Here is a 27,242-nt window from a genome sequence, read left to right as displayed (position 1 = left end):
GACCCAAAGGGAGAAAAATTGTTTTCTTTTCTTCTTCTCCCTGTAAGACCAAGAATTTAACCACACCTAAACAGATATTTTCACAAGATAATACAGTTAATCTCTGTTCCCTAATCCATTCATTCTCTCTAGTATTCCCCTCAACAGAATCGCTTTCCCACCCTGTCCTGTAACCTGTTTTGCCAAGATTAGGTGCTTCTGAATCCTCTTGGGAAGGAAGTAATCACTCTGATTCTCTCCATTTGCATGTTAAATATATTTGGATGCTTTTTCTCCAATTAATCTGCCTGTTGTGAGTTGATGGTTTGGTGAACCTTCAGCTGCCCAAGGGGAAAGCTTTCTCTCCACTCTAGGATATCATGATGCTGCCCTGTTCCAGTTCACCCGTTTCTCTGACTCTTTCATCTGTCTCTTCCATTCCTTTTTTTTTTCTTTTGTGGTAGACTACATATAGATTTGAATTTCTGTGCTACAAATTACTAGCTGTGTAATCCTAAGAAAAATCATTAACCTCTTGGAGACTGAATTTTCTTGTCAGTAAAATGGTAATGACACACAATCAGGGAAACTCAGAGGTGCCTAACATAGTGCAAAGCTTACTATATGCTGCTTTAAAGAAAAACTGTAGACAAATTAAATTTAATGCAGTATATGTGAACAAAGAAATATATCTATGCACATACTATATATATGTACACATACCTATATAGGTACACACACATATATGTATGTATATATAGTCACCCAGCAATTTCCTTAATGTATATATACATATATGTGTGCATATATAAATACATATGTATATGTGTATATACATGTATACATATGTATATGTGTATATATTGGGCAGCACTCAGAACCGGAAGAAGTTCAGAGAGCTCTGTGCTCTTCTCTGTAGCATGGGCAGTGAGCTTTTAAAGATGGAATATGGAAGCAAAGAAGAGAAAGTACTTGGCTGACTACAACTAGACTTTGCCTATACTTTGCCTTATTTAGGTATTATCTGGTGGAAAGTCCCTAGTTAGAGGTTAGTTTGTCGTTTACGAATTATTAAGTTTTGTTTTACTATTTACATTGAATTGGGTGTTGGTTTGCTTATCTCGAAGTTCTGATTACAGAAACAACCTCTGGCTAATGGTTTCCTTTTCATTAGATTTAATAGCTGTCAGTAAATGTGTCTTCCTAGATATATTCTGTACAGTTGACCTATCTAAAAGCAATTCCTTTTCCTTTTTCTTTTTCTTTCCTTTTTTTTTTTTTTGTGACAGAGTCTAGCTCTGTCACCAAGATGGAGTGCACTGGCTCACAGCAACCTCAACTTCCCAGGCCCAAGTGACCCTGTAGCCTTGAGCTCCAAGTAGTTAGGATCACAGGTGTATGCCACTTTACACCCAGCCAATTTTTAAAATTTTTTGTAGACATGGGGTCTTGCTATGTTTTCTTGGCTGGTCTCGAATGACCGGACTCAAGCAATCCTTCTGCCTCAGCCTCTCAAAGTGCTGGGATTACAGGCATGAGTCACCATGCCCAGCCAATTTACAAATTTCTTTCACAACTCCTTTCTCATGTGAATGTCATATTAAGTTGTCAAACAAAGCAGGAGAGATATGTAATTTCCAAGTGATAAGTGATTATGACAAGGTTAAAAGCCTTTTGCAAAAGGTCATCACAAATGAAACCAAAAGCAGTAATTGGAATCTGGGTCCCCTGCTTTCTGATCTTCGGTATTTTCTCCCACACTGTGCCAACTTTCTCTCAGATGCTTCCAGGAAACATTTCCCTCATTCAGGTATCTGAAAAACTTCACTCTAACAGATTTATGATTTTGATTTTGCTATACAGCACACCCTGTGTGGAGTAGTTCAAGCCTACTGATTTCTTTTCTGACAAAACATTTGGAATTATATGACTCTGAGTAACTAGCCTAGGTTGGCAGGCATTTAATATATTCTGCACACATCATCCTGCTTCTTGCTTATGCCGTTGTTAGTCCTGATTTGCTATAGTGTCAAACTCCTTGATTTTACAAACTTGTCTCCTCACATAGAGTATGTGGTGAGAATAACCCAAGTGTGGTTACTACATTTCCCATTGAATGTATTTGTTCTCATGGACTCACAACAGTTCCTTTCAGCTATAGCTGCATTTTACAACATCAAAGTGCTGTCCTCTGGTAATTTCCTTAACCAAATTTTAGCTCCCAAAAAGCTAAGAGAAATAGTTGGGAATGGTGCTTGGGATGTGTTTCCACTCATATTTTACTTCTCTTGCAAAAATATAACATGTGTAGGAGGGGAAATACCTTCCTCTAGAAAGCGTAAATGAATCAGTGAACCTAGAGGATTCTGGCTCCAAGAGCTCAAATCAATCATCCTTTGGAGACTTAGCTATTTCTCTAAAGTGAAGATGTGAATAACTGTTCTAATAACCTTGGATGATTTGTGTCAGTTCCAGAGACAGAAAAGAATGAGAATATTTTGTAAACACAACATTGCTTCACAAAGTGTGAAGTGTCTTCACAACTAGAAAAAAACCTGAAGCCAGTTTCCTGAATCAGACAGCTTAGATTTGAATTCTGACAGAATAGTTTACTAGGTGTACAATTTTGGACAAGTTGACTAGTGTCTTCATGTTACACCCCCCCCTCCAATTTTTTTTTATTTGTGAAATAGATATTAGAAATACAGTAAAAGTAATTGTAAGGTTGTTACAAGAATCAAATTAGAGAATATAGGGAAAGTACTTAGAGAGATGAAAGGCCTATAGTAAGTGCTCAATAAACACAAACATCCAAGTCACATGGTCACTTTTATAAGGAGCAAATTTATTCCTAGAGTAGAAAAAAATGACATAAAAATCTTCAATTGTTAAGTATTTCAAGATTTATATAAATTGCTCCCAGATAAGATGATATCTGCTGAAGTCTAGGGAACGCTTGCATGTAGGTTTTCTAACACTTTCCATCTAGACCCACAGCACCCACAGGTGAAAATACTGAGGTGGAAGTAAATAGAAAATAACCATAGGGAACATGAGGAAGCTCCCCTGTAACAACTGCTTAGACATTTGCTTGGGAACAGTTCTGTACTCAGCAATACTTCTTGTCGTCCAATCTTTAGTACCATGGTGCAATTAGAAATCTTAAAACTTACACAGAAAAAGCTTAGACTGACCTATTTAACAGGTTGGTATACTTTCAATTAAACATAGTACAATAGTCTATCATTTATATTTTTCTAAAATTGGTAGGTAATAGTAAAATTATTTGTACTTGAAAGTAAAATATTTAAGAATCTATGAAGGTTAGAAATAAAAGGGACCTTACTTATCATTTCAAGACTAGGTAGCCATTTGCCTAAATATCACATCAAGTCAGAGCAAGAGCCTAGCTCTTCTGGAGTGTATGCCAAGTGATAATTGTGGCATGCCATTTGTTGCTAGACATGCTTATCTGATATTAGTAAATTTTAATTCTGCTTTTAATTGTGAATATCAAGATTTAAACTATCTGAACTTTATCTTTCAATTTCCTCACTTGTGAAATGGGAACATTACTTCTCTGTTACTTAAGGATGTCTCCTGCCTTAGTATCTAATCCGTGAAAAAGGAATTAAAGTTTGTTTCCCATCAATGAACATGTTTTTGCATTAATTCTCAGCTGTAAAATTGACATTCAGAAAAATGTATACACCATCTTTATAGCTGAACCAAACAAACATTTCCTACTGTCCTTAACTAGTGTCATGTTTTATTTTTTGGTTCATAATATACATACACACAGAGAGCTTAATATCATGCCATAAGTGGATCTCAGAACTTCTTTGAAAGACAAACTCTATTTACTTCTAACCCTTCATTGTCTCCTCTTGGTCTCATGAGACATACTAGACCATTTTCAAGGTCCCAGGAAACCTTCTTCACCCTCATTGCTAGATAATGACTCATTGTTAGATAATGACTCAACTTAGAATCATTTTTCAGAAGACCTTTCTTTACCTCCTTTCTACCCTCAGCGTCATGGACCTCATCTAAAATAGCATTTATCACAGTGAACTGCTATTAACAGGCATACCTCACTTTATTGTACTTCTCAGATAGTGTTTTTTCTTTTACAAATCGAAGATTTGGGGCAACCATATGTCTAACAAGGATATTATCACCATTTTTCCAACAACATGTGCTCACTTTGTGTCTTTGTGTCACATTTTAATAGTTCTCACAATATTTCAAAGTTTTTTATCATTATATCTGGTATAGTGATCTATGATCAGTGATCTTTGATGTTACTATTCTAATTGTTTTCAGGCATCACTAACTGCTCCCACATAAGACAATGAACTTAATCACTAAGTACTGCATATGTTATGACTGCTCCAGTGAAAAGCTGTTTCTCCATCTCTCTTCCTCTCTTTGGGTCTCCCTATTCCCTGAGATACAAAAATATTGAAAGTACACCTCTAAATGTTCAAGTGAAGGGAAGAAACACATATCTCTCATTTTATTTTATTTTTTTAATTTTTAATTTTAATTTTTGTCATTACATAGTAGGTATATGTATTTATGGGGTACATGAGTTATTTTAAAATAGGCATGCAACGTGTAATAATTACATCATGGAAAATGAGGTATCCATTTCCTCAAGCATTTATCCTTTGTGTTACAAACCATTCAATTATACTCTTAGATATTTTTAAATGTATAATTACATTATTATTGATTATACCCACCCTGTGTGCAATCAAATACTAGCCTTGCTCATTCTTTCTATTTTTTGTACCCATTAACCATGTCCACCTCCCCATGATACCCCCAACTGCCCTTCTCATCCCTTGGTAATCATCCTTCCATGCTCTGTCTCCATGAGTTCAATTGTTTTGATTTTTAGATTCCACAAATAAGTGAAAACGTATAATGTTTGTCTTTCTGTGCCTGGCTTATTTCACTTAGAATAACGACTTCCAGTTTCATCCATGTATTTATTCATTATGGCTGAATACTACTCCATTGTGTATAAGCACTACATGTTCTTTATCCATTTATCTGTTAATGGACACTTAGTTGCTTCTAACTTTTGACTACTGAAACACTGCTACAACATATATGAGAGTGCAGATATCTCTTTGATGTGCTGACTTTCTTTCTTTTGGGTATACACCTAGCAGTGGGATTGCTGGATCCTAAATTAGCTCTGTTTTTAGATTTTTGAGGAGCTTCCAAACCATTCTCTGCAGCAGTTGTGTTAGCTTAAATTCCTACCAAGAGTGTAGGAGCGTTTCCCTTTCTCCACATCCTTACCAGCAGTTGTTATTACCTGATCTTTGTATAAAAGCCATTTTAACTGGGGTGAAATGATACCTTGTAGTGTCGATTTGTATTTCTCTGATAAACAATGATGTTGAGCACCTTTTCATATGACTGTTCATCATTTGTATGTCTTCTTTTCAGAAATGTGTATTCAAATCTTTTGCTCCTTTTCTTATATTAAATTATTAGATTTTTTTCCTATAGAATTGGTTGAGCTCCTTGTGTATTCTGGTTATCAATTCTTTGTCTGATGGGTAGTTCGCAAATGTTTTATCCCATTCTGTGGACTGTCACTTCTCTTTGTTGATTGTTTCCTTTTCTGTGCAGTAGATTTCTAACTTGACATGATACCATTGGTCCAGTTTTTGCTTTTGTTGCCTTTGCTTATGGGGTATTACTCAATAAATTTTTGCCTAGACCACATCCTGAAGAATTTCCGCAATGTTTTCTTGTAGTAGTTTCACAGTTTGAGATCTTATATTTAAGTATTTAATCCATTTTGATTTGATTTTTGTGTATGGCAAGAGATAGAGGCCTAGTTTCTTTCTTCTGCATATAGATACCATTTTTCTTAAAACCATTTACTGAAGAGACTCTTCAATATGTTCTTTTCACCTTTGTTGAAAATGAATCTCCTGTGAGTGTGTGGGTTTTTTTTTCTGGGTTCTCTATTCTGTTATATTGGTCTGTGTATTTGGATTTGTAACAGTACCATGCTGTTTAGGTTACTATTGCTCTCTAATATAATTTGAAGTCAGGTAATGTTATGCCTTCAGTTTTCTTCTTTTTGCTTAGGTTATCTTTGGCTATTCTGGGATATTTTTCTATTTCTGTGAAGACTGTCATTGGTATTTTGATAAAACGGCATTGAATATGTAGATTGCTTTGGGTAGTATGTACATTTTAACAATATTGATTCTTCCAATCCGTGAACATGAAATATCTTTCCATTCTTTAGTGTCCTATTCAATTTCTTTTATGAGTGTCTTATAGTTTTATTGTAGAGATCTTTCATTTCTTTGGTTGGTTTCTAGATATTTAATTTTATGTGTGGCTATTGTAAATGGTATTACCTTTAAAATTTTTTTCAGATTGCTCACTGTCAGTATGTAGAAATGCTACTGATTATTGTACATTGATTTTGTATTCTGCAACTTTACTGAATTTGCTTATCTGTTCTAATAGATTTTTGTGGAATTTTTAGGTTTTTCCAAATATAACATCATGTCATCTGCAAACAAGGATAATTTGACTTATTTCCCAAATTGGATGCCCTTTATTTCTTTTTATTGTCTGATTGCTGTAGCTAGGATCTCCAGTAATATGTTGAATAATAGTTATGAAAGTGAGCATCCTGTCATATTTCAGATCTTAGAAGAAATGTTTTCAGTTTTTTTCCTGTTCAGTATGATACTAGCTGTGGATCTGTTATATATGGCTTTTATTACGTTGAAGTATGTGCGTTTTATCCCGATTTTTGAGAATTTTTTTTATCGTGAAGGAATGTAAAATTTTATAAAATGCTTTCAGCATCAATTGAAATGATCTTTCTTTTTCTTTTTGTTGATATGAGGTATCACATTGATTGATTTGTATATGTTGAACCATACTTGCATCCCAGGGATAAATTCCACTTGGTCATAATGAATGATCTTTTTATTTCATTACTGAATTCAGATTGGTAGTACTTTATTAAGAATTTTTCAATCAATATTCATCAAATATATTAGCCTATAGTTTTCTTTTTTGATGTGTTTTTGCGTGGTTTTGGTACCGGGGAATACTGACCTTCCAGAATGAGTTTGGACTATTTCTTTCATCTATATTTTTTGTAATAGTTTAATTAGGATTAATATTTTTTGTTCTTTAAAATGTTTGGTAGAATTCAGCAATGAAGTCATCAGGTCCAAGACTTTTCTTTACTGGGAGACTGGTTATTATGGCTTAGATCTCATTACTTGTTATTGGTCTGCAAGGGTTCTGCATTTCCTCATGGTTCAGTCTTGGTAGGTTGTATGTGTTTGGGAATTTGTCCATTTCGTCTAGATTTTTCTATTTATTTACATGTAGTTGCTCACAGTAGCCACTAAACAATCTTTGAATTTCTGCAATATCAGTTATCATGTGTCCTTTTTCATCTCTGATTGCATTTATTTTGATCTTTTTCTTGTTCATTTTCTGGCTAAAGGTTTGTTAATTTTGGTTAACTTGTCAAAGAACCAACTTTTCGTATCATTGATCTCTCCTATAACTTTCTTCATTTTGATTGTATTTATTTTTACTCTGATTTGTACTATTTCTTTTCTTCTACTTATTCTGGGTTTGATTTGCTCTTGTATTTATAGTTCCTTAAGTTGCAGCATTAGGTTTTTATTTGAAGTTTTGTTTCTTTTTTGATGTAACCTTTATAGCTATAAACTTTCCTGTTAGTACTGCTTTTGCTGTATCCCATAGGTCTTGGTATGTTGTGCTTCCATTGTCATTTGTTTCAAGAAATTTTTCAGTTTCCTTCTTAATTTCTTCACTGATCCACTCGTCATTTAGGAGCATACTGTTTAATTTCCATGTATTTATATAGTTTTCCAAAATTCTTCTTGTTATCGATTTATAGTTTTATTCCATTATAGTCAGAGAAGGAGCTTACTGTTATTTCCACTTAAAAATGTTTTGAGACTTGTTTTGTGACTTCATATGTAGTCTATTCTTCTGAATGATCCATGTTCTGAGGAAAAGAATGTATATTCTGCAGCTGTTAGATGAAATGTTCTCTAAATATCTTTTAGGCCAATTAGATTAAGTCCACTATTCTCTTTGTTAGTTTTCTGTCTAGAAGATCTTTGCATTGTTGAAAGTTTGGTGTTGAGGTCTCCAGATATCATTGTATTGGGGTTTATTTCTCTCTTTAGCTCTAATAACATTTTCTTTATATATCTTGGTCCTCCAATGTTATGTACCTATAAATTTTAAATGATTTTATCCTCTTGCTGCATTGACCTCTTTATTATATAGTGACTTTCTTTGTCTCTTCTTATAGCTTTTGTCTTGAAATCTACTGTGTCTGATATAAAAGTATACTACTCTTCTTCTTTCCAGTTTTTATTGACATGGAATAACTTTTTCCATCTCTTTATTTTCCATCTTTGTGTGAAGTACGTTCTTTGTAGGTAACAGATCGCTGTTTTTTTTTGTCCATTCAGCCTCTCTGTGTCTTTTGAATGGAGAGTGCAGCCCATTTACACCCAATGATGTTATTGATTAGTAAGGATTTACTCCTTCCATTTTGTTGTCAGTTTTCTTGTTGTGTTGTGGTCTTCTTTTTCTTCCTTCCCATCTTCCTTCTGTGAAGGTGATTTTGCCTGATGATATAATTAAATTTCTTGCTTTGTGTGTGTGTGTGTATCTGTTATATGGTTTTTGCTTTGAGGTTACACATAGTAACCTTTGCTTTGAAGCTTGCAAATAGTATATTATAACCCATTATTTGCAGCTAATAACAACTTAACACTGTTTGCAATACAAACACACAAATAAGCAAAAAGAAAACAAAGACTCTATGCCCTAATTTTATCCCTCTGCTTTGTAACTTATTGTTTTTTTTCTATTTATATCTCCTTGTACTGTGTATTTTTTTGAAAAGTTGTTATACTTGTGCTTATTACATTTGATTGGTTCATTAAGCCTTTCTACTTAAGACAAGAGTAGTTTACACATCAGAGTTACAGTGTTATAACATTTTGTGTTCTTTAATGAACTTACTATTACCAATGAGTTCAGCAACTTCAGGTGATTTCAAAACTAGATTTAGAAGTGAAGTCTGAAGATGTGACTGAACTGCTGCAATCTCATGATAAAACTGGAATAGATGAGTGGTGACTTCTTACGCATAAGCAAGGAAAATGGTTTCTTGAGATAGAATCTACTTTTGGTAAAGAGCCTGTGAAAACTGTTGAAATTATGACAAAAGGCTTAGAATATTACATAAACTTAGTTTGCAGTGGCAGGGTTTGAGATAATTCAGTCCAATTTTGAGAGAAGTTCTATTCTGGGTAAAATGCTATCAAACTTCATCACATTCTACAGGAAAACTTTTCTGAAAGGAAGAGTCAATTGATGTGGTGACCTTCATTGTTATCTTAAGAAATTGTCACAGTCATCTCAACCTTTAGGAGCCACCAGCCTGATGAGTCAGCAGCCATCAATACTGCGACAAGAACCTTCACCAGAAAAAAGATGATGACTTGCTTAGGGTTCAGATGTCCATTAGCATTTTTAAGAATAAAATATTTTTAAATTAAAGTATGTACATATCTAGACACATTGCTATTGAATACCAAGTAAACTGTAGTATAATATAAACATAACTCTTAATATGTGCTGTAAAACAAAAAAAGTGTGACTCATTTTATTGCAATATTTGCTTTATTACGGTGATCTGAAACTGAACCTGTAATATCTCTGAGGTATGACTTCATTTACTTATCTTTCTGCCAGATTGGAGCATGAACTCCCAAAGAGCAAACACTGTTTGAACCAACAATGTAACACTAAAGCCTAGTACAGTGTCTGACACATATTAGGGTCTCAATAAACATACGTTACGCCAGGCAAGGTGGCTCACGCCTGTAATCCCAGCACTCTGGGAGGTCAAGGCGGGTGGATCACAAGGTCAGAAGTTCAAGATCAGTTTGGCCAAGATGGTGAAACCCTGTCTCTACTAAAAATACAAAAAACAATTATCCAGGTGTGGTGGCAGGTGCCTGCAAACCCAGCTACTCAGGAGGCTGAGGCAGAGAATTGCTTAAATCCAGGAGGCAGAGGATGCAGTGAGCCGAGATCGTGCCACTGCACTCCAGCCTGGGTGACAGAGTGAAACTCCATCTTGAAAACAAAACAAAACAAAATATGTTAAATAAAAATGTGGATGAATATGAGCACATCAGGAAGCGAGAAAAGTTAGTTGTCCCCAGTTGGAATTTTAGGGAGTCAGGTCAAATTCAATGATTTTCTAGAAAAAAATGATTACTCTCTCTAGTCTTACTGTTCCCTATTTATTGACACATCTTTTACCCATCAATAGGAATACAAGCTGAACTTGTGATGGGATGCAATGGTAGAAGTAATATTAATGGCTCAGGTTGTAGAATAGAGAGGTAGATTAATCCAAGCAAGGAATATTTTATCCATATCTGAAGATATTGAGGGTTGGGTAGAACTTGTGTACATTTTACAGTATAAATGATTCTGACCTGCATGAGCACGTAGCTGTTTTCCTAGATGGGAAATTTGGAGGGAGTGACGGATGCTCTTTTGGAACTATCCACTTCCACACAGAATTGACAGAGTAAACAAACACATTATCTGGTTCAACAGGTCTAGGGTTAGGCAGCTCAATCACTATAATGTTATAATTCCATAGTCTTCATTTTTTCTAACTGTATGATACAGTTAGAAATTACTAGAGAGCAGATTACCTTTGATTACTACCCAGGAAGTTTGTAAGATGGAGCAGTTTCTCAAAATGGTGTGACTTCATGAAAGATTTGGGTGATGCTATTTGACTTTTCCTGCTTTTAAAATAGAATTCTACTTTGTCTCCTGAAATTTTTGTCTATAGATTATGAATTTTTGGACTACAAACCGCAGCTACACTTAACCACATCACATAAGAACTTGAAGTATGTCAATTCTATCTTTCCAACAGGAAGAGATATTTTAAGTTTTCATAAGAAGTGGTTGTAAAAGTTATCAAATTCTGTAGGTTGAAGTGCATTACCCTACAGGAACCTTTAAAATAAGGGCATATCATTTCAATTAACTTTTAAAAAAATATACTTATTCCATATATGTGTTCTGTGAAACGAGCAGATTCTTTAATAACAACAAATTCTTTAATAATCAAGCTTTAGAAATGGGGTTGAAATATTTTTACTTATGAGAAATATCTCAGTGAGCTAATGATCAAGGTGGAATTGGAACAAAGGCCTCTGCTTGCCTATTTCTCATCTGCTAGACCATGATACAGTTATCACCACTATAACTGATGATGATAGCTGGTTAGTCTAATAGCGTGAAGATTTTAAAATGTCTCGCTATATTTAAATCCTCAGTGTCATTTTTCTTTCTAATATGTCCTAGCAGAATGCTTTCTTAAAGAGTTAGGTAGGTTTCTATTTAAGAAGTTGCATGTAGTAAAGATAAAGTGACAGGGAGGAAACCTAGAGTTAAATTTGGGCTTATTTGTGAGTACAGGGCTCCCTACAGCCAAGTGTGAATTAAAACTCTATCCAACACCCTGTATTTTGGAACCCCATCTATGCTTGACTCATTCTACAACACTGCTATTGAGATCACTCTCCATTAACAGCAGTTGGGATTCAGCTATTAAACCTTGTTTGGAAGTTACAAGCCCATCTGGAAAACCAAGAAAGGGAGAGTAAAAACCGCTTCACAGAGAAAATCCCACCAGAGCTCAGAGTTTCTGCTTTAATTGGAGCCATAATTATGGTAGTCATAATTGTGTGGGAAAAAACAAATCAAAACAAACTTAAGTTTTGGATTTGGATTTTTTCACTTTGACCCATTAGCTAGTTTACCTAGAAATTAAGTCTTGAATCCAAGTTAGTATTTTTTTTTTTAGCTGGAGAGACTTTATTATAAGGTAGCTGGGATGTATGATGCCATCAGTTGGTCACAGGAATTATACTTTATTAACAAAGAAAGCTAAAATCTCAAGGCTGGTGTGGTAGGAAAGGAGAAAGAGGCTTTGAAGTGCATGTTTTGATACATGTAGAAATGCCCTCTTCTAGAACATATTTTGTTTTAATATTTAGTTCATTGGTTCAAGAACTTTAGTTTACCATCTCTAAAGCTTATATATTTAGACAATTTCCCTCCACAATGTAATTTGTTCCAGAATGTGTTGCCTACCTCTTACTCAAAACCTTTTTACTCAGTGTTATGATTCACTGCCATCCCCCTGCTACATTGCACTTCATATCTTATCTTGCTATTTTCCCCAAATGAGCAAATTGCCTCTGTCTCCTCTGATGTCATTTTATAATGTCCTATGTACAGTTTTACTATTTTTCTTATGTTGGAAAGAATCATTCTATCTACTTCTTTATGCCTTTGGAAACTCTTCAGGAGACCTAACTTGTCACCTCTATAAGCCAATGGATGAGATGAAGAATCTTAGTGTGTCTGAACTGCAGGGTACTTAGAATTCCCAAATCCTTTTTCTTTTATGGATGAGGTAGCAGGATCCTAGAGGAGGCCATTGACTTGCTGAATGAGAACAAATGCATTAATTGCAAAGCAAATGCTTGCACTCAGTTTTCCAACTCCTGTATTTTTCTGAGTTTGATTCTGAAACTGCACAATAAACAAACATTCTATTAAAACTAATTTTTCTTAATTCTGTATTGTCATAATAGATTAAAAACAAGAGACATTGCTTCTTCCTTTTTATCAACAATAAGCACTATGTGATGATAAGGCGACATGATTTTTTAATGAACAAACTTCTCAGACTTTATAGGTGATATAAGCCACAAATTTCTAGGTAGATCTCTTAGATCTACCTAGAAGTCTGTACTCTTATTCAAGTGGCGTGGATTTTGCTTAGAACACTGTTTAATGTGCAGATGATTCAAGTACTGTGAATATTTTGATCAAAAAAGGAAACTATTTCTAATGCCTCTGAGGTTCTGCCACTAACAGATGGGTTATATTAGGATGAGGAGAGTTTTTCCATCTTCTCATGTGAAAAATACACAACTGGACCAGGGAAGGGATAAAGGAAAAACTCTTTTCTTCTTCTGCTCCTAGGTGACCTTATCATTAATGACTTTCTGTAAGGCAAACATAGTTATGTTAGTAAAAGAGCTAGTGAGGTCACTGTCTTGGGCCTTAAATATAATTATCACATAGTGAGAAATGTAACTGAAAATGTATGAGATGTTTCTGAAATGTATATGTAATATTTTATGTAAAGAATGAGTTAAGGCCGGGCATGGTGGCTCATGCCTGTAATCCCAGCACTTTGGGAGGCCAAGGTGGGCAGATCACTAAAGGTTGGGAGTTCGAGACCAGCCTGACCAACATGGAGAAACCCCGTCACTACTAAAAAATACAAAATCAGCTGGGTGTGGTGATGTGCACCTGTAACCCCAGCAAGTCGGGAGGCTGAAACAGGAGAATCGCTTGAACCCAGAAGGTGGAGGTTGTGGTGAGCCCAGATTGTGTCATTGCACTCCAGCCTGGGTAACAAGAGTAAAACTCTGTCAAAAAATGATTTAAATAAGAACAACCATGAAGATATATATTTTTTCAAGGTCAGACTTCAAAGTGGAAAATTACTATGTATTCTATAGTCTGAATCAAATCTGACAACCTAAAATGCTATACTTTCTAGGAGCTGCTCTTTTGGAACAGGTATGAAGATAGAAGCTTAAGAGTTTAAGTCTGGATTTCCTGGAATTGAAACTTCCACGTAAAGAACTGTCATTGAGTGGCCACTTTGTTTAATTTCAAATCTTACGACCTGAGAAAATGATAGAGAATAAATCTCTGAGGTGAAGGTGTTTGTTTTATAGGAAAAAAAAATAAAAATTTAAAAATATACAAGTGAGATATATATGTGTGTATATATATATATATATATATATATATCTTTCCAAATTATTTCTACCCTTAGTGGACTCCAATGGGTATAGCTTAATAATCTTTTAGTCGAGTAATACACATACAATTTTAAATTTATGTATTTTATGAAGTCTTCCTTTTACATAATGGATAACATAATCATTCATTTGTTTAGCAGTAAGGAAGAAACCGGGCCGGGCGCGGTGGCTCAAGCCTGTAATCCCAGCACTTTGGGAGGCCGAGACGGGTGGATCACGAGGTCAGGAGATCGAGACCATCCTGAGCTACACGGTGAAACCCCGTCTCTACTAAAAAAAATACAAAAAACTAGCCGGGCGAGATGGCGGGCGCCTGTAGTCCCAGCTACTCGGGAGGCTGAGGCAGGAGAATGGCGTAAACCTGGGAGGCAGAGCTTGCAGTGAGCCGAGATGGCGCCACTGCACTCCAGCCTGGGTGACAGAGCTAGACTCCGTCTCCAAAAAAAAAAAAAAAAGAAAAGGAAGAAACCATATGTTAATTTTTCCATTGGCATTAGCACCAGAACATTGAGTAACAGAGAACAAGCTATCCTTGGATTTGAGGGCTATCAGCTAGTTCAGAAATAATTTAGTTTAAACTCTTGATTTTGCAGATGAAGATACTGACACCTGGAAAGATGATACGATTTTCCCAAGGTCACAGAGTTGGCTAGTCACACAGCTGGGATGAGTCTGCATGTTTTGATGTTTTGCAGCAAAATAAGGTATAGTTGTAGAGGTGTATGTACAGAGAAACATAGGGTATGCGTAGGTATGTGTGCATATACATGTAATGATTTATCAGCCTGTATCTCGTTATATGGTGTAGGGGGCCTTCAGAGTTTTGATGTACTGTGGGGAGGAATACATCAATAATCCACAACTGGGATTAGCAAGAATGGGAACAGGGTGGACACCCAGGATAGACAGAAAAAGGATTATCATATGAAAAGAAATATGCTTCAAAAAGGGAGGTGGGAAAGCTTCACAGATTTCACATCCTTGTCAGTACCTGTGCCTATCCACATTTTACCAGGCTTTCTAGGCCTCTCAATTCCTCCTATACTTCAGACTACCTATTAGTGAGTTAAATTAAAGATTTTCCAGATAACAAAACTGATACCTAGAAAGATTAAGTGACTTGCCAATGTCACTATACAGGGCCATTTTTGAAAGTGGTTCTGGAGACTTCTCTCACCTTAGGGGTTGCGGCACAAGCCCTCATGGTCTGACCAGCCTTCCAGTATCCTGTGTGTAATGTCTACCCTGCCAATATCACTATTTTGGACTCTGTGTTTTTGTTTCCTCAGTCCAGCTGCTTGTTCTGTTGATGATACAGGAACTATTTCCTGTTGATATCCACTCAGAGGCAAAATAATGCTTTAATCAGAAGAACACAAAAATACGGGTTTAGTTTCCTCACTCTTTAGCACATGACTTTATTTTTCCATTAGGTGAACCAAAAAGTGCCGAAACAGAATCTGAAAAAGTCTTCATAGACTTGGAAGCCAAGTGACGTGGGATCTACCCCTAGATCTGACTGACCTGAAGCAACCAGTTAATCTTTCTCCATCTCATCAATTAAATACATGAAATCAAAGGGTTGGTGTAAGGATAAAATGACAAAATATATGTAACCTAGTATATAGTAGGCACTCAGTAAATGTTATTTTTTCCTATCCTTTCCTGATGACTTCACAGGTCGTTTTAAGATTGGAATGATATAATTGATATGAAGACATGTCAGAGTTGAAATACATTTAACAAGAATTAGAAATTGTTTTTATTTCTCTGATTTGGGAATGTTAAAAATTGCCTTCTCTGAAATGGCATTTAAGAAAAGTCTTCTAGTTGTGAAGCAACTTTAATTCAAAGAACATTTGCCTACCAGATAAATACATCAAATTCCATAGTAAGAGATGAGACTAAGTTTTTCTGTTTGATCTATTCCTTCCAAACAAACATGGTAACGGTTCTGATGAGTTGTCCATATCTACAATGTGCAGCTCCATCTATCTTCCCTGTCTTTGAACTTGAGAAACACTTTAATCAGGCCTATGCTTTTTGTGGAAAGGAATTTGCCTGTCACGAAACCATTTGGTTTCTTGTTGTGCTGTGGGATTCCGTTTTATGTTTTGAAGCCATCGTGTGTCCTGGGCTTCCAGTTATATTTATTTATTTACTTTTCATATTTGGGGGCTGGGCTTAGGGCATGAAAGCAGTCTTGATGTGCAGCGAGAGTGTTGGATTTTTACTCTCTCTCTTTTAAATATTTTTGGGTCATTAATAATTATTACTGTAGGTGACTGGCTTGTAAAAATCACCATGACAATATTTCCTTGCATATATGCCTTGTGCAATTATCCATATTTTTACCAGAAAAAAATTCTTAAATCATTCTTGTATATAATTGTGTGTGTGTTTTATAACAATAGCTAATGGTAACAAGATAAATTTCTCTGAGCAGAATATATATTATTTGTGCTAGAAAAGAGCAAAGATTAAACTAAAGGGGTTGTCAAGAGCTGGGAGTTTGCTTTTGTCTCTTTCTCTTTATTTAATCCCTCAGCATCTCCTGTCTCTGAAATGGGAAATATAGTTCTCTTTGGTTGCAATAAAACTTTGGAGAACACAAAATCTAAAGGAAGAATGAAAGATGAACCTTAATAAAATAGTAAAAAGCCAAGTATCCAGATATCCAGAGTACCAACTAAATTATCATCATTAAAAATAGCCTAATTCGAATATCACTGCTGCTGCCACTGGACGCTGAGTGCCAGGACCCTGCATGATACCACTAGCAGGGAAATAAATTCTCAACTATCTTTTCTTTTATTGCCGTTTACTACAGAATCAAATCTTCCATGGGGGCATCTGATTAAACAAGACTAAGTCATATGCCCAGACACTAGCTTTCACTTCTATAAATGCAAGGTAAGGCTCTGGCTTCCACCAAGACTTCAAAAATGGCAGCATATGGAATCATAAACCAAAATATTGCATTCAGTAGTTGATTAGCCAATTGAATGTCCATCATATTCTGCTTAAAATAGCACTTGCAGAAACTTCAAATTCTGGAAAGATGAAATAAATTTACTTTTTTGCATTTTTCTTTGTAAGCACAACTGAAACCCTGGATGTATTAGTCCATTCTCATGCTGCTTATAAAGACATACCAAAGACTGGGTAATTGATAAAGGAAATAGGTTTAATTGATTCACAGTTCAGCATGGCTGGGGAGGCCTCAGGAAACTTAACCATCATGGTGGAAGGGGAAGCAAACACATCCTCCTTCACATGATGGCAGCATGGAGAAGTGCCAAGCAAAAGGGGGAAAGCCCCTCATAAAACCACCAGATTTAGTGATAACTAACCACTCTCATGAGAACAAGATAGGGGAACAGCCCCCAAGATTTTATTATCTCCAGCTGGTTTGTCCCACAACACCTGGGGATTTGGGTGGGGACACAGCCAAACCATATCACTGGATATTACAGATGAAATGAAAATACACCTCTGAAAAGTGAAAAGAAGAAGGAAAGCGACTAGAGATTTTAGGACTAGAGGAGCAACAGGGTGGTGAGATCCCTGGGTGCTCTTTTTGTCTTATGTGTCTCAGACCTGGAGCTAAAGGGGCCAGCAATCCAGAAACACCAACGTGTGTGTATATGCCCCAAAACAAAGCCTCTTCTTTCTGGCCAAAGGATCAAGAAACAAATATCAGGGAGATAATGTGGAGAGACTTTGATTCTACATCCACCCAGCAAAAATGAGATGTCCCTCCTGGTTCCGTTGAGGTTGTGTCAGAGGAGGCCTAATGGTAAGTAAGGATTTGCCCCATTGCTCAGTGGTAACAGGGCAGCCACTACTATAGTGTCAGTGGAGACCATGTGGAGAGCCAGAATGTCCACTCTGGCTTCCCATATGCCAGAAACCAGGGACAAAGATCAAATATAGTCTTTATTGAAACATGTATCTATAGGCAACAAGCTGAACTTTGGCCTAACTTTCATACCTTATACAAATATTAACATGGAATGCACCACAGACTTACGTGTAAAATGTACAACCACAAAACTTTTGAGAAAAATAAAGGATAAAATCTTTGCCATCCAGGGGTAAGCAAAGAGTTTGTAGATTTGACACTAAAAGCATGATCTGTACAATAAAATTTGTTATGTTGGAGTTTATACAAATTAAAAACTTTCTTCTGTGAAGGACCCACTAAAGAGAATGAAAATACAAGCTACAGAATAAGAGAAAACACTTGTAGACCACATATCTGACCTATCAGGAATAAGTGAAGAACTCTCAAAACTCACCCGTTAAAACAAAATCCAATTATAAAGTGAGCAAAAGACATGAAAAGATACTTCACCAAAGAAGAAATATGTAATGCAAATCAACAAATTAAAAGATGCTCAACATCAGTAGTCATTGGAGAAATTCACAATAAAAGTACAATACAATATCACTATAAACCTATTAGAGTGGCTAAAATAAAAGAGTAGCAATATCAAAAGTGGGAAAGGATGTAGAGAAACAATGTGTTAGTTGGCTAGGGCTGCTGTATAACAATATATGGCAGACTGGGTTGCTTAAACAACAGAAATGTATTTCCTCACAGTTCTGGAAGCTAAAATTCTAAATCAAGGTGCCCTCCAGTTTGGTTTCTGTCTTCCTGGCTTGCAAACAGTTACTTTCTCTTTATGTCTGTGCAAAGCATTTTCTCTCTGTGTGTATATGTTACAGGAACTCTGGGGTTTGGTCTAGATACTGCTGCTTACCACACAAAAAGCCAATCACTGAACAGAGAATTACCAGGGAAGAGGCTTTATTCAGGTGCTGCAGCAGAGGAGTTGGGATCCATCTCAAATCCATCTCCCTGAAAATTGAAGGTTTATATAGCAGAAAAGGAATGTAGCTATGTGCAGGAAAACAGCAATTAGAGAGGGGTAAGGAAGAGGAGTTGGTCAATAGGAAGCAGGTGGTCCCTTAGGAAACCAATAATTACAGTGGGTAAGGAAACAATCATGATGAATGAGGGGCTCTGGTGTCTCATTGCCCAGATGTGATGATCCGTTAAGTTTCAATTTCTTGATACTATCTGGGAGGCCTGATGGTTGGTTTCCTGAGACAGAAACTCAGATAAGACAGGTGTAAGTTCTCAAGTTTTAAGACTGGAAGGGCCAATTTTCATGATTTTCCAATAAAATATCCATGGCACAATTAGGTTGGTTTCATACACAAGGAGAGAAAATGATCTTTGCTGTGGCTTCCTGTTATAATGAGAACACCATTCGTACGGGATTAGGGACCCACTCTTGTGATCTCACTTAAACTAATTACTTCCCTAAAGGCCCCATCTCCAAATACAGCCACGTTGTGGGTTAGGCATTCAGCATATGAATTTTGGAGGGATACAATTCAGTCCATAACAACAGGTACCTTACAGATTTCTGGAAAGAACGTAAAATTACACAGACACTCTGAAAAACAGTTTGGTGGTTACTTAAACTAAAACTTCAACAGCTATAGGACACAGTGATTGTACTCTTAAGCATAAATCCCAAAGAAATAAAAACCTATGCTCACACAAAATCCCACACACAAATTTTTATAGCAGCCTTTTTATTTTTCATAATGGCCAACAACTAGAAACAAACCAGATGTTCTTTAATGGGTGAATAGTTAAACAAACTATTGTACATTCATACTATGGTATTGATAGGAACAAACTACTGATACCTGAAAAACTTGGATGAATCTCCAGAGAATTTTGCTAAGTAGAAACATCGATTTGAAAATGTCAAATACTCTGTGATTCCATTTGTACAACATTTTTGAAATGACAAAATCATAGAAATTGAGAACAGATTAGTGGTTTCCACAATTTACCGGGTGTGGTGGTGTGTGTCTGTGGTCACAGCTGCTTGGGAGGCTGATGTGGGAGGATTGCTTGAGCCTGAAAGGTAGAGGTTGCAGTGAGCTAAGATTGGGCCACTGCATTCCATCCAACTTGGGTAAGAAAGTGAAACCTTGTCTTGAAAAGTAAATAAATACATAAAAATAAAAAGGTAACAAAAGAGTTTTGTGTTGATAAAAAATATTTGTGTCTTAACTATTTAAACCTCAATATTCTAATTCTGTTATCATACTAAAGTTTTCCAAGATGTTGCCACTGGGGGGAACTAGACAAAATATATATGGGATTTCTCTGAATTATTTTTTACAACTGTGTGTGAATCTATAATTGTTTCAACATAAAAAGTTTAATTTTTAAAAAAAGACAGGTTTTGCCTTTCATGGAGGGAGGAAGTGCTGAGGTGTGCTGAGAAGATGGGGCTCATACAACCCTCATCTTAGTTTATTATAATTCAACGTTCACACCAAGAGAGGTTGAGAAGACCAGAGGCTACATAGCCCCTGCTCACAACCCTGGGGCCAAAGCAAGAAAGTCATGAAGACAAAAGCAGGCCACTGGCTCTACATTCATCTCCGGATGCACTGTCATTTCAACAATGTCCATGAGTTCTTCACCAGGAGGAGATTCCATCTCAATAAATCACTTTCTTTGCTCATTCATAAGAAACAACTCCTCATCCTTTCAAGTTTTAGTATGAGATCACAGCAATTCAGTCACATCTTCAGACTCTACTTCTAATTCTAGTTCTCTTGCTATTTCTATTTAATACTACATCTGCAGTTACTTTCTCCACTGAAGTCTTGAACTCCTCAAATTCATTCATGAGTTTTGGAGTCAACTTCTTCCAAACTCCTGCTCATGTTTATATTTTGACCTCCTCCAATGAATCATGAATTTTCTTAATGGCGTCTAGAATGGTGAATTCTTTCTAGAAGGTTTTTAATTTACTTTGTACAGATCCATCACACAAATCACTCTCTATGGCAGCTATAGCCTTATGAAATATATTTCTTAAATAAGAAATGCCTTTGAAAGTTGGAAGACTTGAAAGTAGAAATTACTCTTTGATCCATGGGCTGCAGAATGGATGTCCTTTTAGCAGGCATAAAAACATTAACCTTTTTGTTCATCTCCATCAGATCTCTTGGGTGACTAGGTGAATTCTCAATAGCAGTGATATTTTGAAGGGATCTTTTTTTTCTGAGCAGTAAGTATTGACAGATGGCTTAAAATATTCAGTAAACCACGATGTAAATAGATGTACTGTCATTCAAGCTTTGTTCCTACATTTATAGAGCATAGGCAGAATAGATTTAGGGTAATTTTAAAGAGTCCCAGGATTTTCAGAAAGGCAAATGAGCATCGAGTTCAACTTAAAGTCACCAGCTGCATTATCCCCTAAGAAGAGAGTCAGCCTGTCCTTTGAACCTTTGAAGCCAGGCATTGACTTCTCCTCTCTAGCTATGAAAGTTATAAATGGAATCTTCTTCCAATATAAAGCTGTTTTGTCTATATTCAAAATCTGTTGTTTAGCATAGCCCTCTTTATCAATTATTTTAGCTAAATTTTCTGGATGACTTACTGCAACTTCTACATCAGCACTTGCAGCCTCACCTTGCACTTTCATGATATGAACAAAACTTTATTCCTTTAACTTATGAACTGACCTCTGCTAGCTTCACTTTTTTTTTTCTAAAGTTTCCCCACTTTGTCAGTCTTCACAGAAGTACAGAGAGTTAGGGTTTTGTTCTGGATTAGGTTTTAGCTTCAGGGAATATTTTGAATGGTTTAATCTTTCTAGACCACTAAAACTTTCTCCATGTCAGCAATCAGGCTGTTTTGCTTTCTTGTAATTTATGTATTTACTGGAGTAGAACTTTTAAGTTCTATCAAGGGCTTTTTCTTTGTATCCACAACTTGACTAATTGTTCGGCATAAGAGGCCTTGTTTTTTGCCTATCTTGGCTTTCAACGTGCCTTGTTCACTAAACTTAATTTCTGGCTTTTCGTTTAGGGACCTTCAACTCTTTCTTTCACTCGAAAACTTAGAGACCATGTAGTGTTATTAATTGACCTAATTTTAATATTGTTGTGTCTCATAGAATAGGAATCCTGAAGAGAGAGAGATGAGGGAATGACAAGCTGGTGGAGTAGTCAGAACACACTCGCCATTTAATGATTAGATTAGCTGTCCTGTATGTGCTTGATTTGTGACACCCCAAAACAATTAAAATAGTAACATCAGAGGTCCTTGAACACAAATCATCATAACAGATGTAATAATAATGACAAAGGTTTAAATATTGCAAGAATTAATGAAATGTGACACAGACATGAAGTGAGCACAAGCTGTTCAAAAAATGGCATGGATAGACTTGCTTGATGCAGGATGGCGACAAATCCTCAACTTGTTAAAGAAACCTCAATTACCTTTGAAATGCAACAAAGCAAAATGCAATGAAGTGACATATGCTTGTAGTGGACAATGGAAACTGCCTATGATATGGTACAGATATTAGATTTAACAAAGACTTTGACTTTGAGCAGCCACTGTAAATTTGTTCAAGTAACTGAAGGCAAATTAAATAATCACATCAAGTTATGATTATAGCACAAAGGAGTTGAGTAGGAACAAAGCAATATTGGATTAAGGAACTCACATCAGACAGGAATTCAAATGTACAAACACGAATGCCAAGAACCAGAAATAGTAAATAAGAAGGGTACTATAATAAATGCTGCGAATATATGATTGCTGTTCTTTCTCCTCTCAGCTTTTCTGAAAGACACCAAGTTTATACAGAGAAAGAATTATAACAATGTATTGTTGGCTATGTTTTCTTGTATATGTGTATATATATGTGTGTATGTTGGTGTATTCTTGTGTGTGTGTGTAATATGTATTACAATAATAGCACAAAAGGGGAAAAGAGAATAGATCTCTATTGGCATGATGTTCCTATATATCACTGGAATTAATTTAGCATATAAATCTAAAGGAGACTCTGAGTAGTTAAGATATATATGGTCATCCCTAGAGCAACCACTAAGAAATAACTTTTAAAAACAGTAAAATTAATTATTAAAGAAACTTGAAAATGCAGTTAGTGCAAAAAGTAAGTAGTAAAAAAAGAATACAGAAACAGAAGCAACATGGGACATAGAAAACAGAAAATAAAATGTCAGATGTAGATCTAACTAAATACATTTTTAAAATAAACATAATTCTTGCAGTCTATCTCAAAATTAGTAAAAGTGTGAAATAAAAATACTTAATTTGTTGACTGTATCACAAAGTCATCATTTTGTCAATCAAAAGTTGTTTTTTTTTTTTCCACATAGTCTACTAAAGTAGGAAAAATGAGACAATGTTTAATTTTAAAAAATGATTGTGGACAGAGTATGAGTTTATAATTAAAATTATCAATGACATATTTTGTTTTCTCTGCAATGAATCAAACTTTCACAAGCAGTGAAAAAATTACCAATGCTGCATAATTAGACAGGAAAGGATAAAGCAATATTTAAATACTTATTTTCAACCACTGTCAAGATCCATTAATAATAAAGGTCACATGTACGTAGCATTCCCTATGTACCCAGCAGCATTCTGAGTGCTTTCCATTTATTATATTCTTTAATCTTCAAAACTCTCTGAGGGAGAAACTGCTGCTGTATCTTTTTTTTTTTTATTTTATTTTTTCCAGATGAGGAAACTGAAGCACCGACAAGTTAAGTGATTTTTCAAACATCACACAGACACAAAATGGTGGGAGTGGAATTTGAACTCAGGCATTCTGGTGTGAAGGTCTGCACAATTAAACACTAGGCCATCCATTTTAAGATTTTTTTCTTTAAAATAATGTTGTTATGTAGGCTCTGAGACAAATATTTTGATAAAGTCACATAAATATGGTGAAGAAGCATTTTCTGAGCATTCAGGATTTCAGTAAAAGAACGATGTACAGATATTCTAAAGTTTTTCTCCTTCATTTCATAGATGATAAAAAGCAAAGGGCCAGGAATTGACTTTGATTCAAGTTACTGCTTAATAGCAAGGCCTAGGGTTGAATTCCAGGTTTCCTGGGTCTTAACCTCACATTTTAAAAAAATTCCATACCAAAAACAAAAAGTTGCAAGAAAGATTTTCCATTGCAATTTTCAGTTCAGGAAAAGAATGACCCTGACTTGTTTTATCATTTAAATCAAATCTCGCTTTATTTCAATTACCCATCCTGGATATGAAAAGTAAATAAGGAAGGATGCAGCTAAGAGGAGAAGAGAAGAGCCACACGTAATGCTGCAGAAAGATCAAGGCAAATGAACAGCAAAAGAAAGCATTGGAGTTTTAGGGGGACAACAACAGAAAAGTTTATTGAGAAGTTTACTGAGGGCATCATACAAGTTTTCTAGGAGGAAGACAGAGGAACATTTCAGAAGTCAACCCGGTTTTTATAGTGGGAGAGGTGAGTAGGTATGGAAACTAGACTTCCCTTCTGAATAGGTGAGTATATAAACTGGAATGATCATGAAATTTAGATATGAGGAAATTAAGATTTACATCCAAGTGCAGTTCACTGCCTATGTACAAGAATCCGGACACTAACCAGTGTTTATAGACTGTCTCTTATACTTACTGATAAGTATCAGTAATACTTACATGGTAAGTATCAGTAATAATGAGGAGCTAAGGGTATCTCTCAACTTCTTCAAAGTTATTTTTCCATAATCCTATTGTATCAATAAGAGGAGTTACAACACTTTCAATGAAAATTTAAAATAGAAGTAAATTCTATTCCTTCTTTTATCAACAAGGATCATTTTGGATAAGTCACTGCCTTTCAGCGTTCAAGTGAACTTTACGTTTTATTACTTCCAGACTTTTCAGAACATTTAGTGTTATGATGTCCATTATCAGTCTCTAAGAGAGACCTAGAGCATGCATATTTGCCCAAATCTATTTGATCAGGGGAACTCTTTTCAGATAGACTAACCTGTTGGATGTTATGTTTTCAGCACATACTTCAGAAAACTCTTCCAGAAATAATTCACTTTCACTTCATCTAAAAAATTATTATACACTTATTTTTCTATGTTCTCACTGGACTTGGATTTTCTATATGATGTGTGGTCATCTTTCCAACAAGTTAAGTGTGAACACCATCCCTACCTCTTTACATTTCTAGTTCAGTATCTTGAACTAGAAATTATCAACTTTGGATATTTAAAAACCAGTAATGTCTCACAGTTGAACAGCTTTGTCTTCTCCTTTATCAATCATGCACTGTGCAGGCACTTATATCAAGGACCATATGAAAAGTTCACTATTGTCTTTCTGCTTCCTGGGCACGAAGTAGTCAATTCAAGAAGCCAGGTCTTTCCCTTTGTGGTTTCCAATGCAAAGGCAGCACCTATCTGGCCCCTGGTTTGTGACATGGCTCCTGTGTGTGACAAAGTTTGACAGATCACCTAGTAGCAGCAAACACCTACCTTTCACAGTCGTGCTGAGTTTTGGTGCCCTGGGCATCTTCTTTTGCAGTTTTATCTAAACTTCTTAGCTTAATATTCACATTTCAGCCCCATTTTCAGTCTCAGTCTCCCTTCTCAACCTGTCTCCAAGGACTCACTTTGATTTTTTGAACTTTTAAAAATTAATTTATTGAACCATTAATTCATCCAACAATTGTTTTCCACCGTAGGAGTTGTGATGAATAGAGACAAATATAGAGCCTGCCAGCTAGAAGCTTTGGCTTAGTAGGAAGAAAACAACATGTAGAAAACATTCGCTGGATATATTGTAATAGATAAGAAGTACTATTAAATAGTAGGAAGTAAGATGTCATCTGAGTTGAGAGGAAGACTTCTAAATGGGGCATCTGAGAAAGCTTTTAGAAGAAGTTACATTTGAGCTGATCCTGGGTCTCCAAAAATTTTTGAGCATCTACTATGTGCCAGCTTGAGATTACATTCATGAATAAGCCTCATTAAAATGAGTAACACTTACTGCATGTCATGCATCCTCTAAACGCCTTTGCTGTGTTCTCTCTCACGACAATTGCAGAAAGTATGGGCTATTTTATTCTCATTTTGCAATTAAACAGACTCATTCATTTAATTCGTCTACAGACCCTCAGTAAGTGGTAAAGACAGGATTTACATCCGGGAAGCATAGGTGCAGGTTCCATGTCCTTACTACACTGTGGGAGATTAAACTATATTCTCTCTTCCACAGTCCTGGAACTCATGGTGGTCGGTCTAATACAGGAGAGTATTGTTAGACAGCTTAGCACAGGGGACTATACTAGTACATAGGTGACTATAATATAAATTTATGTGATAAAATGTGAGACACGCAAAGTGTTCGGGAGCAAATAGGGAGGGCAATTACCCAGTCTTTGAAGATCGTGGAAATGGCCATGTGTATTCTGAAACCTGAATTATAAGTTGGAGTTTGTCAGGCAAAAGAGAGAATAAACAAAGGAGAAAATTGGGATGGTCAGAGTGAGTGTTTCAATAAAGAGAATAGTATGTAGGAAAGCCCATAATAAAGGAGCATTGGTAGATGAGGGAACTATTTAATGTGAGTCCAGGACAGAACTGTGGCTATAACAATTACTGCAAAGATTAGTTGTGAGAACTAAATAAACACACACACATATATGTATATATATATATGTGCTTTGCTTAGCTTTAAATCAGTATTTATGACAAATTCATGCCCAATTTCTTTTGTGTTGAGGGTTCCCTGGATCATGAGTCAATAAAAGTCATGTGAAACTGTGCTGTGAGTTACTTTGGATTCTAAAAGAAAACTTCATAAATGTGGAAAATCAAGATAAAATCCACCGATTATTTTATTTCCAGGAAAAATGTAAGACAAAGAACATTAACCCAAAGCAATATTTTGAGCCACACCCTCCCTCTGAAGAGGCCAAGTAATGCTAGAAGAAAGGAAAAAAGGAAGAAGAGGAAGAGAAAAAGGAAGACAAAGAAAGAATATATCCAACTTGGACAATGACATAGGCCATGAAAGGAATCTCGACTCTGTGACATTGCTGAACTTCAGGGTGTGCTATGCATATTGTAATCTATGAAGCTGTGCAGCGCACTACCTGTAGTTCAATATATGGTAGCACTGTGCCACAAGTGAATATAAAATGCAGCTATGTCATAGTCCATTTTGGGGAGAAGTTTCTGACTCAGTGATGATCAATACTAGAGTGAGTTAGACTGTAAAAACAAACAAACAAACAAAACTAACAAACAAACAAGATTCCCATCACCAGAAATTTCCAGGTAGAGGTAGGTGTAGATTGTTCTACTAGGGATGTCACACAAAGGAGGGAGGCTGAG

At 35.8% G+C, this 27,242-nt stretch overlaps 1 protein-coding gene across 1 annotated transcript in view; it reads right to left on the bottom strand.

The window, feature by feature from the left end:
- Window positions 1-15,163: 15,163 nt before the first annotated feature.
- Window positions 15,164-27,242, bottom strand: part of LOC105508640 (keratin, type II cytoskeletal 8-like) — a 13,936-nt gene continuing 1,857 nt past the window's right edge. Inside the window, exon 2 of the mRNA XM_011937527.1 lies at window positions 15,164-15,344. Within this exon, the coding sequence (XP_011792917.1) occupies window positions 15,164-15,344 (181 nt within the window). The remainder of the gene's footprint in view (window positions 15,345-27,242) is intronic.

The sequence above is a fragment of the Colobus angolensis genome, unplaced genomic scaffold (assembly GCF_000951035.1).
Source record: "Colobus angolensis palliatus isolate OR3802 unplaced genomic scaffold, Cang.pa_1.0 Scaffold164, whole genome shotgun sequence".
In the NCBI taxonomy this organism is placed as follows: Eukaryota; Metazoa; Chordata; class Mammalia; order Primates; family Cercopithecidae; genus Colobus; species Colobus angolensis.
This window is presented reverse-complemented; position numbering and strand designations above follow the sequence as displayed.